The following is a 19,996-nucleotide window of genomic DNA, read 5'->3' as shown; positions in this document are numbered from 1 at the left end:
TTCTTGTAGTGGAAGGAGATACAGAAGTCCTCACTGACTGCATTTTTATTTGACAGATCTGAGCCAAATGACACCCCAAAGCCCAGCACTCTCACTGCTGTCAAGTGAAAAGGTTTCAGTCACCCAGGTGGGGGTTTAGCATCTGCAGAGGAGGAGGCTGCGTGACCTTTCTGGGCAGCCTGGTTCTAGTGCTGTCACTCTCCAAGTATTCAGATGGAACCTCCTGTGTTCCAGTTTGTGCCCAGTCCCCACGGTCCTGTCACTGGGCACCACTGAAAGGAGCCTGGTCCCATCTTCCTGACACCTGAACTGAAAGCAGTGGAGACACACACATTAAGATCTCTCACTAAAGACAGAGGAAAAACCAAAGCAAGCAACCAACCAAACCCCCAGCTCATTCCAGTAACAACAGAAATGCACCACTACAGAAGTGAGTTTGTGTTTACAAAACCTCTAATGCTCAATTAGTCTGTTTATCACCCTGCATAATTGCTGATCTTAATGCACCTTCTTCTATTGATCACACTGCAGCAGCTGTTACTGATGCCACGTAAAAACCTGCACAGTGATGGAGACCGTTCCACATATGAACCCAAGTAAGGGTGTTTGCCTCGTTAGTCAGAAAGCACTGTCATGCTCTAATTATTTCATAGGAGGCAGATAATGAATAACATATGGCTCTACTCTTACAGAATTAAAGGGGGAAACAATAAAACATGTTTGCCTGTGTTTCCATGAGGAAGAGATCACCTGTGCACACTTTCTGAGCATTTACCACCTCTCCCAGAGGCACGGACAGCACCTCCTCTGATGCTGAACACAATGAAATCTCAGGCCAGAGGAAGACCACGTGCATGGCCCACTGGTAGTTAAAACAATTACGGTCATTACAAATCCAAATAGAAAAAAGAATAGGAATACAGGTTTCTAGTTGATCAGTACCATGATTACAATGCCAAGAATTGTTTTATTAACAAAACACCATGTAAATATTCAGTTGCATTCCAGCACACAACAAACCAAGAAAAAACCACGTAAGAGATTTAACATCTCTAGCAACAGAGATCTGGATACTACTTTGGGTCAGTGAGTTCTACCTCTTGTTAAATGTTAGGCCCCATTTAAGCAAGTAAATAAATGAGAACAAAAAAAAAATTCAAAGCAGCTTTTTACATTCATAAGCATATGGATACATCTTAATGGCCTGTTCAAACACTCTAGAACCACAAATTCATCTAAATAGTTACCTTCACATTAGCCACCAAATAATACTCAAGTCCCCATGCTGTCAAAGATGTTACTGTGATAAAGATGTAAAACACACAGTCTGTCTCATGATGAAAGCTACACAGAGAGTGTTTGACACTGGAAAAATTTTAAGATGCATGCTGAATATTAAAAATTTGCAGCAATTAGGGATATGACTTTTGGGTATGGTGGGGGTGATTGTATTTTTTTAAAGCAACTTCTCTTTTGCAATTGAGATAAAGAGTGACACAATCATATTCCAAATAATTAGTGAGGGTAGCTTGGAATCTGGCAGTGGTTTCTTTCAAAGCAATCACCAGTTGCCTCCCAGAATGTCTGTTTACTGAAAACATCACATAATTAAGTTTACAGCGGTGAATCAGAAGGACTAGCAGACCCAGCCTTATTTGGGAAGCAGTCGAGCTGTAATTGCACTGCAGACACTGAGAGCAACAGAACACAGAGATGCAGCTGTTGGGAAGCTGGGACAGTGAAACACTCAGCGTGCAGCAGTTGTACACCTTGGTCTGCAAGGGAATCAGCTCCCTATCTCCATGCACTAGAAAGAAAGGCACAAGAAAGCCCATTCCTGGCTGCTGTGTGATGTTCAGCCAGTCAATTTTGCACCTCCTTTGATCAGTTTAAGGTAGCACTAGCCCCAGAGCACAGAGGTTCACATCTCTAATTTTACAATCAAGTATCCTCAGCCACCACGGACCCACCTTTGCCTTTAGGTTACTTATTTTGATCTGAATGCTTTCTACTGTTACCTAGAATGCTTGGTCACCTGTAAAAGTGCTTCTCCTTTCAAAATCCCTGCAGTTTATAGGTCTGTGGATGCACCGAGCCTTGGACAGAAGTGTTTCTCATGGCCACATCAGCTCAGAAAGGCAGTGTGCTCCCTCACAGATGGATGCACGGCGGGGTTTAGCATGAAGTGAGCTGACAGGGGGGCAGCAGCAGCACAACAGTGGCTGCTCCTGCAGTGCTGTGAGCCCTGTGACAGCCACCCGTGCTTTGTGCTCCTGTAAAGACACAGCCCTACTGCCCGTTTGTGCTGGGTCAGCAATTCAACATTCTCAGCTATTTGGCTCCAAATCATTCCTAACAGCATCTGACTCACTAAGGAGGACTAAAGACAACTTCTGCTTCATTCACTGCTACTACAGCTGTGGGAGGAAGGCAAGCAGAGGCAGAGCACTGGGGTCCTGGCCACACCAGCCCCTCAACCCACAGGCTCAATAGAAACCACCCTGATTTCCTCTGAACGCCCAACGACAGACACCACCATCCCAGAAACGTTATGGAACCAGTAACAGCAAGGGAACTGCACAAAGTGGGGTCTCTGTAGTACCTTCACTGCACTAATTACTGTCTGGGTAATAAAGCCAAAGCTTTTCACACAGCTTGATGGCACTGCAGCAATTCACTTGATGTAGCCTAAAGACTCAAAGAACATGATACTCCTGCAGGAGTTTAAGAGAGGTTCATATCCAAGCCCAATTTAAAGGACATAATTAAAATCTCACTTTCATGCTTTTCCAAGAAACTGGCCTCTCAGGATTCTGAAGAACAAACCTTAGCCAGTCAGATGAGATTTTCACTAAGTAACAAAGCTGGAGTATCAAGACAGACATTAAGTCTGTTTTCTACCATGCCCAAAACGAGAAAGTAGCAATAAAGGGAAATAGAGAATGTCATTGCAAGGCTTGAAGGAGAAGTCCTTACAATTATATTTTTCAAAACTAGCAATGAAATTTTGAATTATCAAAGTGAATTAAATACCTCAAAAAGATGTGGAATAAGCACTGTTCTCTGTGTTTCTGTAAAACCAGCATCCTTGGAATGAGACTCATGGGTTATGGCAAATTCTTCCTTGGTATTCCTTCTCAAGAGCAGTTGGAAATTCAATATAACTCCTGAAATAATAAATACATGTATAGAAACAAACACAAACTCAGTGGCACTTTTGTACCATTCTGATTTGGATTTTAGGTACTAGTTTATGTAAACCAAATAAATTACAAGTTCTTGAAATGCTGTGTAGCCTGCAACCTGCCCTTTCATCGGGTTTAGGCTGCATATATTTGTTTTCATTTTAGAAAGTGGTCCACTTAGACCTTGAACTTAAGGAGCAGCTGCCATGTGGATAACTGATTTTGGTTACTTTCTTAATTGTCTTTCCAGTGAATACAGCAGGAACACATGTCCCTTTGACTTTCAGAATACAAAACTCCAAGTTAACATCATTCCTATTCCTGCCCTTTCCTGTTAGCAACTTTTCCATTGAAAGTCTCTTTCACAGAAAGAGTCAGAGGCTTACTCAGGTACACATCAAACTGATTCACCTCCAGCAGCACGGAGGCTGCAGGTGATTCTGCTGGAGCATGTGCATGATCCTCACAGTGCAGCTCAGGAAAACTGCATTCTCATTTCAGTTATAAGGGCTGTCTCTTAAAGTTCTCTTCACAGTGACCAAGGCAGTACACTGTCAGACTGCAGTGCTGCAATTTTATAAACAGCACAGCTCTGCCTCCACTTGCACTTACTGAAATTCCCATCCTCCTCCTATCACCAGTTTGAGAAGAGGCTGACAGCACATAAAGCAGGAAAGGAGGCTTGGCTTTTGAGGAAGACTCATGTCCCACACCATCCCATCCATACAGCCTTCTGGCAATGGATTTGTTCAAGGCCTGCTTCCATGTTTCATTCAGGTTGTTCTGAATGTCTCACAGATAAGGACCAGAGCAAGGTAAAAACTCCCTGCTCCACAGGGCTCGGTGTGCGAGAGGGCATGGACTGCTGGCAGATCATCATCCATCCTCCTCTAAGTGCAGTGAGCACCAAAAGCCTCATAAATGACACAGTAAAGCTGTGTGCAACTTAACTTCTTACACTAGAGCTTTCTGAGCTCAAAATCAAAATCCTACAGATCTTTAAGTTTTATTCCTGTATGACAAAGCACACCCAACCTCACTGGAAGGAGATGAACAAAGAAAGACACTGCAGGTTTGTGGGGGAAGAGCAGAGACATTTGAAAGTAATCCTTCCCTCAAACAGAATATGCACTTGTAAGAAATCAGTACAAGCCCTCATGTGAAGATCTGAGAAGAGCGACAGAAACCTTGCTAGGTTCAGATTCCTCCTAAGCCCTCTTGTCACAGCACAGAGTTTGCAGAACTGGAAACCATTCCCTCTGTGATGGAAATAAGTAATCTTGTGATGCAGGGCGTGTGGAAGGGTTGGGAAGGTTTACACAGAAGGGCTGAGCAAGATGTCTGCGTGCACTGAAGTGCAGCGGGTGTGTGGTGTTAAGAGGGCACTGGTGATGTTGGTCACAGCCCTTTCTGAGAATTGCAGGGGGACAAGAAGGGGAGCAGGGGGTAAAGAACCAAAGGCCACAAGGTTTAAATACTTACATGTTTCTAAAAACTGACTCATCAGAAGAGCAGGATGAGCATGTTACAGCCAACTGGGTATTTTCAGAAGTAGTCCCGTCTGAACAGGCGCTGTAGTGTCCTTGACAGTCTGCTGACATCCACTGTGAGAAGCAGCAGCATTTTCAGAAGGCACGAAGGATCAAGAGGGGTTAACTTTCATACATGTCATGGTTCATACATCAACTTGTGCTAGTACATGGGACTGAGAACCTCAGATCAGACATTTCAGCACCTGGACCACAGGAAGGACAGTCTGAGCAAAGAGAGGTGCATCTCAAGAGGCCAGAACTGCCTGTTGAGACATTATTTCAGCACTTTATGAATTTCATTTTCAGAAAACGAAAGAACAATTTATGCTCAAATTCAGGGCTCTTCATTCATTGTTCCAAAACCTTGGAGGGCCTCATACTCAGCTTTCTCAGGGGTATTGTAAGTATTGAAATCCCATTATCATGTATGAGCTTTCACAGCTCAGCAGCTCAGCGTGTAATTCAGGGGATGTTCAAGCACCCCTTTCTCCCAATGGCTCCTGTGTGAGTTACTTATGGGAAAAAAATGTAGGACAGGACTAATTGCAGAATAAGACCTGACAGAGGGGGTCTATTTTAAGGATTTTCTTTGGAATAATAATTTTAAGAAAATTTAACAGAACCTTACAGAAGTACTGGGAACTGCAGAGAAAACTGCTCCTGTTTCTAAGAGATGCCAAGTACTATAAAAATTGTAACAGTTTCCTTGGTCTAAAAAAAGCCTAAAATTCTTTTTATTTTTGAGATGGATGAGTCAGCAGATAGGAAACGCAATTCCCAAATATAGTTCTTTACACCAGAGGACACAGCAGGAAGAAAATTTGATCAGGCTTTGTCTCTCACAGAGATCACATTGCTTGTGGTGAGCCACACCAAACAGCATTGCCTGTCACCAGCAATTCTTTTTAAGGACCCTGGAATATCCCAACAGCAAGGAAAAAGAAAACAGTCCTTTCCTTGATAGGAGATGAGGAGATGACTTCCACAAACTTTATGACGGGGTTAAGACTACTGGGGGTACCCAGCCAGAACAAGAACAAAGCAACCAAACAAGCAGCTGCCTGTATTGTCACACTACCCAATTTTACGTAGGTCTCTTACCAAAAGCATATTCTCTGGATCTTTACAAGCTTTCCCCAGCAAAGGCTTCCTAAGAGGCATTCTTCCCTTGACCCAGGTGCTCAGCGTGGCATCTCCTCTCAAAAAATGAGTGTCTTAGAATGATTCTGAACAGTCTGCCCTCACCTGCCCTTGATCTTGAATTAACTTCCCTTGAGAAACCAAATTTTAAAAATTGACCCAAACTCCTAGGCACTGATCTTCATGGACAGTATAAGGTACAATAACACAGCCCTGTGGAGGCAGCAGTAGCTGCTGCTGCTGCAAACACAGTGCTCTACACTGCATGCATTTGCTGTCCAGCCATCGACACTTCCACAAAAGGTGGGCTTGATATTTTGCTGTTTCATTTGCCTCTAAACCCTGGAGACACACTGCACCTGCACAGCTCATTTGGAAACAACCAGGCCTGAGAGAGAACAAGTTCCTCACGGAACACTGGAAACACAAACAAGATGGACAGAGGTGGTGTCCGAGGGCAGATGGGGCACTGAAATATTTCTAATTCCTCCTGCCTGTTCCTCTTTACTCAGCATCCACTCACAGGCAAATGTCTGCTGCCTCACATGAGGTCTCTGTGGGTGCCACATCTTCAATTCCTTGTCTATGTGCATTCTGGATTACACAGCTCCCAGATATTTCCTGGTATTGTGATATTCAAATTCACCAGCACCAACAAGAATGAAAAAGAGAACAAACAATTCCTAGCCCATATATTTTCAGGGTAAGACAGGAAAAAAACACCTAGATTTATGATTCTGATTGTCAAGAAAGCATCTTCTGTATTTCAGGCTCAGGGAACAAGAACAAATCTATATACAAAGATGGTGATGACAGAGTAAGACAAATTATCACAATTAATGATTTTTTCTAGCTAGAACATTCTGAACAAAGCACTGAGAAACACAGCAATGGCTGACAAACAAGTAGCCAAGGACTGACTTCTGAGCAATAGCAACAGACCAATCACCTCAGACCAAACAGGAATGCAGCCACTGGCAGCACCTGTCTAGAGTCTGAGAAAGACACCCCTTTCATTCATACACTATGCTCTGTATCAGAAGTTTTGAAAGAATAAAATACTGTTTATAACATACACTCCTAGCACTAGAACAGCAGCACAGACCTGAACTGACCTCTGCCTTGCTGCCCCATTCCTCCCCAGTATTTCTGGTCACTTAAAGGCACCTTCTGAATGGCAGCAACAGCTCCTCGAGCAGACTCAAAGCCAGCAGCAGTGCAGACAGCTGTTAGATCTTAGTCCTGCTCCTCGGGGGCTGTGCCAGCTGAAGGCTGGCCAGAGGTGGGAGCATTACGGGCCTTGCCCTAAAGATGAAGGCGAGCCGGTCACTAGGAAGGTTAAGGACACAAAACCATGTCAATAATGTCACTACAGCAGAACTATTCAGGGCATTCCACACCCTGTGAAACAGAGGAACAGCCTCTGGAATCCTCCAACACTGTTAAGCAAATGGGGACGGACATCTGCAACTCAGTGACCATGATTCTCACACCAATTGTTGCCTTTTACCACAAGAGAAATGTTTGACAGAAGCTGGAACTTCTCCAGTCCAGCCCAGCTCCCATTAGCTCACTGGGCTGTGCATCAAACCAGCTAACAAACCACTTCAACTGGCACCAAGAGAGAAGCCTCTAGACTCTATGGCAACCACCACCTACAGGAGTTCTTGACAGGATTTCTGCCTCAGCATTCTCACTACTGGCAGCTGCAAACCTTTAGGACAGCAGATGGAAGGTAAGGAAAGCACTGGACTTGGGTTTCCTCTCCACAAGGGAAAAATACCCCAAGTTAACAGCACCTACAGCTTGAGGGAGAATATTGTCTTGTTCTCCATGCCATTACCAGATGAAGCCTGCAGGATAGATACCAACTGAGTTTTGTGAAAGCTGAGAACTGAGGAAAGACTTAAATGTGGTAATTCCTTCATGTAAGAACAGCTCAAATCCTGAGCCCCGTCATGACCTATTGGTCCTGGTATTCTAAAATATCTTTGCACTGATGTTACTTTTTTCAAGGCTAAACAGGACAGCTACACTCTTCTGTTCAATGCCTCTCATAACCAAACTCAGCTATACTTCAAGAACAGCTCTGACTCAGGCTGAGTTTACAGCTTTCCTCATGCACTAAAAGGAACTAACCACATTATCATTGGTTAACCTTCAGGGTTGTTAATTTGGAGTTCACAGAGCAATTTTTGCATTAGTGTAAATGTTCCCATGGCTAAAATATTAATGTGCCTTGGTTAGCTGAGCACATAATTTCCGTGTCAAGAAACAAATCTGTACTGGGCCAACACAGGTATTTCATGTTCCTTTTATTTATTGCTTCTGTCTGTAGGTAAGTAATCAAAAGATGCTTTGTGAACACAGGGAGGACAGATCATGTAGATTAATTGCTTTTTCTGTGGAAGACATCTTCCTATCTCAGATAAAGCAGCATTCAGTTATAAGTGCAATACTACACTTGAATCTGGTGTTAGTCTTACAGGACAATCAATCACAGATTGATACCCCATCTGGCTTTTCACTCATTCATCACTTCACAGTGTTTTCCTGGTTTTTCACATATAATCGTCAGTGCAGGACCTGCCAGCTGGGCTCTGCCAATGCTACAATAGCACAGTGCTGCCAACACAGCTCAGCCCAGGGCAGGGGAACCGCCCCTGGCGTTCCTCACTGCCTGCACCAGGGGGAAACCCACTGAAACCAGCACCTGTTCTTCCAAGGTAATCCCCTACTTACCCTTTTTCTTTTTTGTTAATAGCTATTTTCATGATTCCTAGTTTGAAATTGCAACTGTCCAAATTGCCTGTTGTCATCCAGTGCAGGGTATTTTCAAAGGAGCCTGTGCCATCAATGAAACCATTACTCTCACCTTCTTCTTCTTCATATACTATAGTGATTTAAGCACTTTAAATATACCCTGCTTTTCCTTTGGCTAATACTACCCCATTTGGTGTTAATGCATTTGCACTTCTGCATGCAACGATGCTCTGTGCATTATTTCAGTATGGATATGACTCTTCAGCACTCTTGCCCTTCACATTCTCGTTATTTTTTCAGAGGAGTTACATATTGCCTCTCTGGGGGATTCACTCTGGCGCCTCCAGCCCTCAGTGCCTCTCCAACCAGCCTCTTCAGCTCCCTGAACTTGCTTTTTCGGACTGTTTTGGCGCTGCACAGAACCCTGCTGCCGTCAGGGCAGCCCCACAGGCCCGGGCCTGGCCCTGGCCCTCGCTCTGTTTCCCGGCAGGTCCCGCGGGGGCTGCCGCTGAGCGCCCCGTTCCCCGAGCCCAGAGCTCAGTACCTCGTGCTCTGCAGGACACTCTCCGTCCCGTCTGTCCCCCTCCCTGGGCAGACAGCACAGCGCTGTGTCCCTGCGGCCGCGGGTGCCGCTCACCGGGGCGGGCGTCGAGTGCGACGGGCCCGGCGGGCTTGGGCTTGGCGCGCCCTCGGCTGAGGGCCCGTGCGCAGTGCGCAGGCGCGGGGCGCGTGTGGCGGGGCCGCGCTCGGCGCGTGTGGCGGGGCCGCGCTCGGCGCGTGTGGCGGGGCCGCGCTCGGCGCGTGTGGCGGGGCCGGCGCGGGCAGAGCGGCCATGGGGCCGGCGCGTCAGGGCCGCAGCTAACCCGCAGCTAGCCCGCAGCTGGCGCGCCGGCCGGCCGGGCGGGCAGGAGGGGCAGGGCCGCAGCTAGCCCGCAGCTAGCCCGCCGGGGGCGCGCCGGGCGGGCAGGAGCGGCGGAGCGGGCAGGAGCGACAGGTAAGCGCAGGTAGCCACGGCGCCGGCGCTCCGGCCAGCCTGGGCACGGCGGGGGCACCGCGCGGAGGGCACGGAGATGATACGGGGCGCCCGCGCTCCGCTCCCGGCCCTAGGGACTGTCCCGGGGGGCTGTCCCGGGGCCCCGCCGGCCGGAGGGAGGGTCGCGGACGGAGGTCGCGGCCGGGGGCGCGAGCAGGAGCAGGAGCAGCACCCGCTCGGCCCTGCGCGCTGCGGGCCCGGGGGAAGGCGCCGCTCGCGCTCTCGTGCGGGGCAGCGGGGCCCGGGGCGCCGGGAGGGCAGCCGGGCTATCCGTCCGTGCTCACAGCAGCGGCAGCGGGACCGTACTGTGCCCTGCCCGTGCCATATCATGCCCTGCCTCTGCCCGTGCCGTGCTTGTGCCTGTGCCGTGCCTGTGCCCTGCCTCTGCCGTGCCTGTGCCGTGCCTGTGCCCATGCCCTGCCCGTGCCGTGCCTGTGCCTGTGCCCATGCCCGTGCCGGGCCGTGCCTGTGCCTGTGCCATGCTCTGCCTGTGCCATGCCTGTGCCCTGCCTCTGCCATGCCCGTGCCGGGCCGTGCCTACGCCATGCCGTGCCGGGCCGTGCCTATGCCATGCCCTGCCTGTGCCGTGCCTATACCATTCCCGGGCCGTGCCTATGCCATGCCCTGCCTGTGCCGTGCCTATACCATTCCCGTGCCGTGCCTATGCCGTGCCCTTCCCGTGCCGTGCTTGTGCCATGCCCTGGCCGGGCCGGAGGGCAGCGCGGCGGGCGGAGCGCGGCTCGGAACGGCCCCGGCAGGGAAAGCGCCGGGAGCTGCGGGGACAGGGAGCTGAGGGGGCATCCCAAGGGCAGCTTCGGAGGCAGCTGGCACAGACAGAGTGTTTGTTTGCTCAGTGTTCGCCCTCTCTGGGCTGTCGCTCTCGGTGGGCAAGGACTGCAGACTGAACAGGGTTACAGCGTGTCAATCTGCAGGAGGGAACGGGGCCTTCACCTCTGCCAACCATCAGCATTTGGGGCTGGCATTCGGTGGCTCTGCCGTATCACAGCAGTGGCATATCCTTATTTCCTTTTGTTCTGCTTTTCAAATGCCAGTTCCTTGCATTTTTATTTTTTAAATGTGTTCAACCCTCTCATAAGAAAGCAAAGTATAGGAAAATTTACTGGGTAATTTTTTCATGGGGCTGGCTCATTTTTTAATCTGTTCACCAATCCAACCCATCTCCCCAGATTAGCGGAGAATAGTAAAGCTCAAAGTAAACAGAGCAGCGTTTGCCATGGAAACAAAAGCTGCCAGGGGATGGATTGCTCCTGTGCAGCCTGTGCTCTGGAGCTGTGGTGCTCCATCCCGCCTGTTCCTAAGCACCTTGCCTTTAGGCACTGAAAAACTTGGTGACTGAAGCACTTCCTGCGGCGTGGATGTGTGTTCTCAGCTCATGCCTACCACAAATTTGGGTAACAGCAAGGCTCTTTTTAGCAAAAGTTTCCCAACATTTCAGCGTTTAGTTTCTCAGCCCTGAAGGCGAGACAGGCAAACCCCCCTCAGCGCTCAGCACATCACTGTATTCCTCCAGTGTAAACTGATGCTGTGACACACATTTCCTTCTCAGTTGTGGAGAGCTGTTTTCTGCCACCACACTCTGACTGATTCAGTTCCTCTGCCCCATCTGTAAGTAGCAAGAGTACCTTTGCACAGCAGCTGGGAGAGGAGGCCATCTGAGGCCACATTACCAGGCTGCTTCATAGAGGGCTGGGAACCACTTTCTCTTACCTCCAAGCAGCAAGATATTTTGCAAAAGATAGGAGATTGCTTATAAGTCAAAGAGTCTGAACATGAGGAAAATGGTCAGCAGGACTAATATGCAGTGCTTGGGAAGAATTAATGATTCTAGCAGTCCTTTTCCATTTTAAAAGGTCATACTACTTGATGCTATCACAACTCTTTCAAGCAAAACATAATTGTTTTCTATTCTACCTCCCAGCTCTTATTTATCATTTTGCTCCTCTGCCTGACCAAAAACACCTATTAGGCTTTTAGATTGCTAAAGAAAAGGAATCTGTGTGTCATATAAATGATTCTAGGCTGTGTGGTCCTTACAGGCAATTCTTCATCAAGCTGTTAGAAACACTGCATCCTCCTTTTTCTCACTTGACTAAATCTACAGACAGTGCAGTGAATGCAAGATGTGTTTATACAGCTTCCTGTCATGTCACATTGAGTTTCCTTAAATAAATGACAGTAACTAAAGTTGCTGGTTGAGACTGCACAGTGTGCTTCACCTGCTCTCTGAATGCTCCTGGTGGCAGCTGGAGTAATACAAGCAAGCTTTGGCAGGCCACATTATCTGGTCATGTTAATTCTGGTTCTTCCCTGTGTTGACTGTATGGAGGCACTTACACCTGGGGAAAATACCTCCCATTCTGCTCATTATATGATGCTAAATATGTTTACCTGAAGGACTTAAGTTGGCAATGAGTTAGGCATAATTTATTTAAGGACCTAAGGTTGTTTTGAGAATCAAGATCTAAGTAAGGACATGGGAGAATGAGTCTCTGCAGAGCTTTGGTTGACCTCTTTACTTTATTCTCTTTCTGATGTAGGAGATGGAGTCCTTGCTTACTCATAACCACAAGACATGTTGAGGGATATGGATGGAACATGTTCTTATCCTTGAGGTACAGGCAGTGTGACTGTGAGGAAGAGCTGGAGCAGCTGTGGTAAACTGCACCATTGTTTCCTCTCCTCCTTTCCCCTGAGGTGTTTTTGGGTGGTAAGCAGAACTCTGGTTCATGAGAATGCTTCAGTGCTTGTGCTGTGGAAGATGCAGTTAGCTATTGAAGAAATGGTGGCAGTGAGAGAAGAGTCCTGGTTTCAACTGGGGTAGAGTTGCCCTTTTCCTCAGTGGCCAGTGCAGTGCTGTGTTCTGGACTCAGTGTGAGAAAAGCATTCTAACACAGCCTTTTGGTTGTTGCTTAGGGCCTCTTGTAGGCCAAGGACTCTTTCAGTGTCCTGTGCTCTGTCAGGACAGCTGGCACAGCTGGACAAAGGGATATTCCACCCCACAGCATGCCATGCCCAGGATAGAAATGGGGGGAATTACCTGCAAGGGCACAGTGGCCGTTTGGGGATGTTTGGCATCGGTCAGCAGGTAGTGAGCAACTGTACTGTGCATCACTTGGGTTTTTTGGGTTTTATCTCCTTTTTTATTTACTATTGTTGTATTTTACCTTGTTTCAATGATCAAACAGCCCTAACCTCAACCTACAAGCTTTACTTTTGATTGTCCTCCCTGTTTTACCACAATGAGGGGGTGGGGGCTGGCAGTGAGCAGGTGGCTGGGCAGTGCTTGGCTGCCAGCTGGGCTAAAGCCACTGACACCAACCAGTGTTTTCAGTATATTAACTGTAGCTGGAACATCAGTGCTGGCTACCTACACCTTGACACGTGGCCCAGGGGCCGGGCTCTCCCTGCTCAGCTGGTGAGCAGCTGTTGCTGCCCAGGAGTTTCCTGCTGTCTCAAGGTCATTGTCCACCCTGCCTGTTTCTCTACCTTGCCTGGGAAGGCCAACACCTTGAGCACCTTCTGAAGGACACTCGTGCTGTGCTGTCAGCAGAGAGCAAGCCCATCCACAGAGTTGGAGAGCACTCCTTTGATTTCCTGAAGCTTTACAGTGGCTGAGGTGGAAAAGGGAAACCTGCAGGGGATATAGAGGCAATTCTGTGTTCAAAAAGAGGGGCTCCTGACAAAAGCTGTGACTGGCTCTACCCCTGTTGTTCTGCAAACCTCAGCCACCAGCAATGTTCCCTCTGGCCCTTGGCAAGTCCCCCAGGAACATGTGGGCTGCCTCCTCCTCTGGTCATGACTTCTGTGAGAGCCTTCAAACCTCATCACAAGTTGTAAGAGAGATACTTGCAATTGTAAGATGCTGAGATCATGAAATCTCAGACTAAATGCATACTAGATATAAAAGAGTTCAGGCCTTGGATTTGCAAAGTTAAATACAGATTTTGTGTGTTAGGAGAACTTCATGAAATGGAAAGAGTAGGGAACTTTGTTGATAGTTTTCATAACAGGCAAAATTCTGATTGTGTTGAAGTCAGCAGGAGCTTGACCATTGACTTCTCCAAGGAAGCAGTACTTTGCCCTAAGTTTAGTCTTTCCATTTCACTCGTTGTTGAGCTGATTGGTGTTGCTGTGGCATTCCATTTTTTATTTTTAATTATCCGTATTTAGGTACAAGTTTTACAGTTTTAATCTGCATAGGACTCACTTTGCATCTGTTTCCCATGGCTGTGAATGGTGTGTCAGTGCTCAGTCCTGCACTTCATAGCTCAGGAGAAAAGCATTTTAAGAGGCGCTGTTGCACAGCACTTTGTAAAGTTCCTAAGGCTGCAGCCTCTGGTTAAGGGATGGAAGCAGTCTGGGTGAGAGGCAGCTCGAGTCCCTGAGGGATGTTGAATTTTGTCACCTGACATGTACTGCTTTTTTCAGTCTCCATGGAAACAGAGTAGCACGAAGATGGGGAGTGAGCATCCTGCATGTGGGAGGGAATGTTCCTGCAGCCCCTTTAGGCTGTGCCGTGCCACGATGCTGAGTCTGTGGGGTTTGCCTGAGCCCAGTCCCTGCGTGCAGCTCTGCCCGGCTCGTGTCGTGGTTTGGAAAAACTGAAGGAGAGGTCTCTCCTGGGCTGCTTTTTTTCATATCATCTGGAGAGTCTGCAGCCATGTTTGCCCTGCTGGCACCTGGGTGAGGATGTGCTTTGCCTGAACCCTGTCGTTGCAGGTGGGCAGGATGAGCTCCTGTGCCGCCCTCTGCGGGGCCGGGCACGCGCCGGGCAGCGCCGAGGGAGGGCACCAGCGCTACGGAGTCCGGTCCTACCTGCACCAGTTCTACGAGGACTGCACAGCTTCCATTTGGGAGTATGAGGATGATTTTCAGATCCAGAGATCGCCGAGCAGGTGGAGCTCTGTGTTCTGGAAGGTACTCTCTGTTGCTTTTTACTGGAAACTCCCATTTCCAGGCTGGTTTTAAGTGTTCATCCAGGAAGGCCTTTGGTTGCTCAGTTTGACCTGAGCCAGCCAAAGAACTATGTCTGAAAGCAGGGCACTTTGACCAAAATACATCAGCTTCCAAGGCAGTCTGAGGCCTTTAGATCCTCTAGTTTCTTTGTCACAGTGTCACTGATACATCAGTGCCTTGTCTGGGAACCCCACATATATCTTAAAAGTGTAGTTTACCTCTGCTTTGCACCTGCAATAGTCCTGCCAGATTACTGGGAATAGAATTGGAAGATTATGAGCAGTAACTCTGGGGCTGTGTGACCAAGGGATCAAGGAAACCAAAAGATCTCCTTTAAGGTCAGGGAACTTGACTGAACTGGAGAACAGCAGAAGTTGGAAGGGGCCTGTGAGGCCATCCAGTCCCAACTCCACTCATGATCTCCAGGGACATTCTGTGTGAACCAAATTTTTCACTTACACTTAAAATATGCTAGAAACACTCTGTGATCTGTTCATGGCAGTAGCAACTTCCTTCTAATCCCTGCAGAGGAGTGGCAGTTCATGAAGTTAAAGCAAGTAGTGAATATAATATGGACTATCAGCAGGGACTGAACCTTTGGTGTTAACCACCACTAAAGCTAAAGAAATAATCCATTACACAGAACTGGGGTTAAACTGTGACCATCTCTGGGATGGGGCCTTTCAACATGAAGTGCTATTTAGACATATTTCTATTGTTTCCAGAAATATCAGTAATTACTTGTATAAATACAAGGTGCAAAGGGAGCTTTTCCATATAGTCTAGTTCTAAGAAAAAACTGTCAGCCTTCTCCTAGAGGAGAACTGAATCTGCAAGACTGTGAAAGCTAAATGCTTCCTAGGAGCACTTACCAGCTGCAGGCTGGAAAGATGTGTTAATTGGGGTCTGTTCATTTCTTTGTTTTGCAGGTCGGACTCATCTCTGGGACAGCGTTTATGCTGCTTGGTGTCACGGTTCTGGTAGTGGGTTTTCTTGTGCCACCAAAAATCGAAGCTCTTGGGAAGGATGATTTTGTAGTTGTGGATAATCACGCCATTCAGTTTAATGGGTCCCTTGATATGTGTAAGTTGGCAGGAGCAATCCTGTTCTGCGTTGGGGGCTCTGCTGTGGCAGCGTGTCTGCTCATGTCTGCTTTCGCTAAAAGCTACTCCAAAGAAGAGAAGTACCTCCAGCAAAGATTTAAAGAGAGAATAGCTGATAGAAAAGCCCATGCAAACCCAGTCACAAAAGCGCCAGCACCAGGAGAATCAACGATCCCTGTCACTTTGTCCAGAGTTCAAAATGTCCAGCCTTCAGCTGAAACCTGACCCTGCCCTTATATTGGGTGTCTCCCTTATAGATCACTTTAGCTGGAAAATCCCAGCCTTGTTGGCATCCATGCTAGTCTATTACAGTGAGTGCTCTGCTATACATACATGGAGCTGACAGGGAAGCTGCTCCAGTAAAAATGTAGGATTGGGAAAAAGGAAATTCTATATTAGACCGGTGACCAATATATCAGTATCTTTGAACATTTTAATCTGTGTGGAACCAGTAAGTTCTTGCCACAAGGATTAGGTGTTTAGCTTATCAGATTGCATCCCTGGAAGACCGAGGGTGCATTTATGACAGCTGTTCAGGAACACCCCACAGCCCACTACTGAAGTTTAGATGAGTTGGCTTTTTGTTTAATTTTCTTCTTGCCTTTAAAATACTGTTTGATCTTCGTTTTCCTGCCTGGTTCTGCTGTGGGGAGCCAAGATTCTGCCCTTGTGATTTGCACTTGCCCTCCTGTCACATGCTACAATCTGTACCGAAGATTGCACAGGTCAAAGGTACATGTTAGTGAGTGCCCTCAGTCTGGTCCTGGCACACGTCACTGCCCAGCAGTGCTCCTGTCTGGCAAAGGCGGGTTATAATTGATCCTGAGGTGCACTTAACCTCTGCTAACGTGTCACTTTCGTCTTAGTTATCGTTGTATTAACCAAAACTGCAAAAGAAATAGAAGGAATTCATGTGGGATGAGGAGTATTGTCCTTGTATGTCTTTGGCTTGGTATTGTTTCTTTTATTATATTGTATTATGTTTGAGGCTCATACAAACTGTTTTAGTTTTGACTGGGTGTGGATTAATAAATGTGGTTTGACATGCCCAGGCCCTGTATTCTGTGAGTACATCATTGCCATAGGAGATGACCTTAATTTACATGTCTAGAGACCTTTTCAAATGCTGTTTGTATTTTTATAGAGGATAGAAAAACTTAACAGATACATTTGTGTAAACTCTTACCTGAAGACTTGTCCTTTCATGGAAGACCCCTAATTATTTACCCACCCAGGGCAATTATTTCACTGTCTTAATATATGGATTTAAATGGAACCGCATAAAGATGTGACATTTGTATTCCCTGACAATATGTGCCACCTCATAGTTCTGTTTTTTGAATGGATTGAATAAAATTCTAGGCATGAGCCAACGATGGATTTTGTAAAACGTCTGTAGTCAAACAGGTTTCTCTATACATTTAATAACTCAATTTGAAAGGAGAAATCAGAAGTTGAGGTGAGGAAGCCACTTTGGTGCTAAATCAAGCAGAATATGACAGGTATGTGGTAACAGCTGTGCTCTTTCCCTTGCTGATAAGACATTTGTGGTCTGTGACACTCAGTTGATACGTGAAACTTCAGTAGACCAGATCATACATGTTTGGAAGTTTCAGCTGAGTCTGCAATAATTGTCGTGGCTGACAACAGCATCAGAGGTTAAACTGTTCTGCAGAGAAAGTGCCTGTGTTGGCAATGCAATTGCAGTGTCCAAGCAGGGGTGGACAGAGCTTGTCACTGCATGTGAGCAGGGAGAGTGGAACAAGGTAGGATTTAAGGCATCTCTGGCAGTTCACTGGCACCCCTGTATTAGAAATGCAAAAGCACATTGCACCTAATACTTAAACATAAGATTGTAATCTCAGGGGAGAAGCAGATGAAGCAGTGCTAAAGAGGGAAAACTGAGAAGACTGGCAAGGTGAGGAGCTATTTATTATTTATAAAGAAAGCCATCAAGAACAGGGGTAAGGGCAGTGGTTACTTCAGAGGCAGTGGCAGGACTGGGACAGGCTGTCAGTGCTGCTGTTTCTTGGCTATCCCAGGCAGAGAGGGTCCTCAGCAGTTCCTGTTCAGGCTGCCAGGAGTTCTGTTTGCTGCCATGAGCTTTCCCTGCTATTAGGCTGTCCTGACCTTTTCATGTGACAATTTCAGCTTTGAAATGGAGTTCACTGAAGGAGATGAGAGCTCGGGCTCCTGTAGGTCTTACTGAGTCCCTTCTCTCCATCTGCCTTTTTTAAGACTGTACTAGAAGTTCGACTATAAATCCAGCTGGAAAAGCAGAGGTTGGGCTTGTTTACCCAAACTCCCTCTGTGGGGATGTAGTTCTCTTTAAAACACACCCCACATGTACATACACACCTGCAGGTGTTGCTGACCTTTTGTCCAGAGGGCACCTGACCCAACAGGTGATTGATTAATTGACAGGCTGATCCGAGATGCAGGTGTTGGGGCACGCTGCATGTTGTCCCTACAGAACTGAACATGCTTTGACAGTCCAAGAGAGGATGAGTCCTGGCCTGGCATTACCCAGGTGTTATAGAAAAAGAAATACCCCTGAGGATTTTAGGGAAGCTTGCTGGGATAGGAGATGCACTGGGGATTTATCAACAGCAGCAAAGGTGATAATGTTGTCATGGCTGATGTTGCCACACACATTTCATCTCATTAAACCCTTTCGGTTGCTTAGAGCTTTTCCAGAACTGAGGCCTCCAGGGGCTGCAGTCCTTCCCAGCAGAGAATCAGTGCCACATAGGGCTTTTGGGAAAATACTGAGCAGAAAATGACTCTGTTATTATTAAGAAGCCACATACTGGAAAGGTTAAGACATGTTAGAAACATTCTGAAGACCTATTTTCTTGGAATGTCTTAACACCTTCATCCTTTAGTGCAGGAACTGAAGCATCAGCAGGATTTTGCTGTTCTCATGGAAGCTGCCTGTGATGTGGCCTCCAGCTGGGGAGCAGTGAGCAGCAGCCAAGCTTCCTGGGAAGCTTCTAGTAAGGTTAAGGGCAATCTATCCCTGCATATGTCATTTCCTTACCCGACACCTTCTTTACTTTTCTCATCCCCACCGAACTGCAGCACAGACTTCACTTCAGGACTGCCTTGGACTGCCCCTCCAAGCACTGACTGCCATCACCTGTCCAAAGGGTAATGGAGATTGTAGTGCAAATAAAACATGGCTTAAACACTCCAGTTCTTTTTCCAGCCCTCTGACCTCCCTGCTCCAGAGGCTTTCAGTTTCTTCCTGCTCTCTCCTTCTTGCCCCTCTTCCAGCCTCTTTTGGTTTAAAATTACGATGCAACCCCTCCTAGCCCAACATCATTTTCTCTGCAATTGTGTGGAAAGGAATCACATTTTTCACTCTGAGTGGTCATCACTGGCTTTGTTTTGGTTAATGGATGTTCTGCAGGTTCAGCTCTGCTTCCCCAGCACACTCTGCAAAAAAGGTTTTTCTTTAGCATCCATTCTGTCCTACTCTCTCCAGGCTGTCATGACCCCCTTAATTTTCCATTTTTTTCCCAAGGCACAGTGAATCACAGACAAAAAGGCAGAGGCACAGGAAGGTTTGTCCTCCAGAGCTGCCTGTAAGCAAATTCGATTCCCAGTTTCTGCTACAGCCTCAGCCTGCCAGTTCCAAGTATGAGATTTGTAATGGTGCACAAGTGCAAGCAAAGAGCCCTGCGGGGCAGCAGCAGCAGCAGCAGCAGCAGCAGCAGGGAGAGGCCTGGCAGGGGCAGAGCAGCAGCAGAACCTGCACCCTGCACCCTGCAGAGGAGACAGCAGAAGGCTGCAAGTACCTGAGCTGGGTGCCCTTTGTCAGCAGCTCTCTGTGAGAGGGGAGGAACAGAACAACTGGGGTAAAATATGGAATTTACCAGCATTAATGATAAGGAAACCCACTATTTCTTTTGTATAATTAGTAAAATTATGCTCAGGGCTGTAGTTGCATGAACTACAAATTATTCCCATTACTAAGAGAGAAATCATAAGAGGAATGGAATTGGTGTCACTAAGAGAACTAATCCTGTAGGTCAGTGCCCTATTTACTAATGCAGAGTAAGCGACAGCCTGTGAGGGGGCAGCTCCTGAGCCAGCTCGGAGCAATGATGACACTTCCAGCCACTTGGGCCATCCAGAGGGTTCATAAATGCAGCAATTGCTCCTGACTTTCACAAAAAACTGGTGGGCTCATCCTGATGTGGTATATATTAAAATGGCTCCACTGACAGCGTGGAAATTTCATGGAAATTTCAGTCTGAA

At 47.2% G+C, this 19,996-nt stretch overlaps 1 protein-coding gene across 2 annotated transcripts; it reads left to right on the top strand.

Annotated features, from left to right (window-relative positions):
- Positions 1-9,344: 9,344 nt before the first annotated feature.
- NRSN1 (neurensin 1) lies at positions 9,345-16,787 on the top strand. Of its 2 annotated transcripts, XM_071553169.1 has the most exons (4): positions 9,345-9,614; positions 12,212-12,328; positions 14,394-14,591; positions 15,560-16,787. In XM_071553169.1, the coding sequence occupies exons 3-4, from the start codon at positions 14,403-14,405 to the stop codon at positions 15,956-15,958; spliced, it is 588 nt and encodes a 195-aa protein (XP_071409270.1). In that variant the 5' UTR covers positions 9,345-9,614; positions 12,212-12,328; positions 14,394-14,402; the 3' UTR covers positions 15,959-16,787. The 2 variants fall into 2 exon arrangements, with proteins under 2 accessions (XP_071409270.1, XP_071409269.1); XM_071553168.1 differs by lacking the exon at positions 12,212-12,328.
- The last annotated feature ends 3,209 nt before the right edge of the window (positions 16,788-19,996 follow it).

This window comes from Pithys albifrons, chromosome 4, assembly GCF_047495875.1.
Source record: "Pithys albifrons albifrons isolate INPA30051 chromosome 4, PitAlb_v1, whole genome shotgun sequence".
NCBI classification, from domain to species: Eukaryota; Metazoa; Chordata; class Aves; order Passeriformes; family Thamnophilidae; genus Pithys; species Pithys albifrons.
Note: the sequence above shows the minus strand (reverse complement) of the source record. Positions and strands in the feature narration are given on the sequence as shown.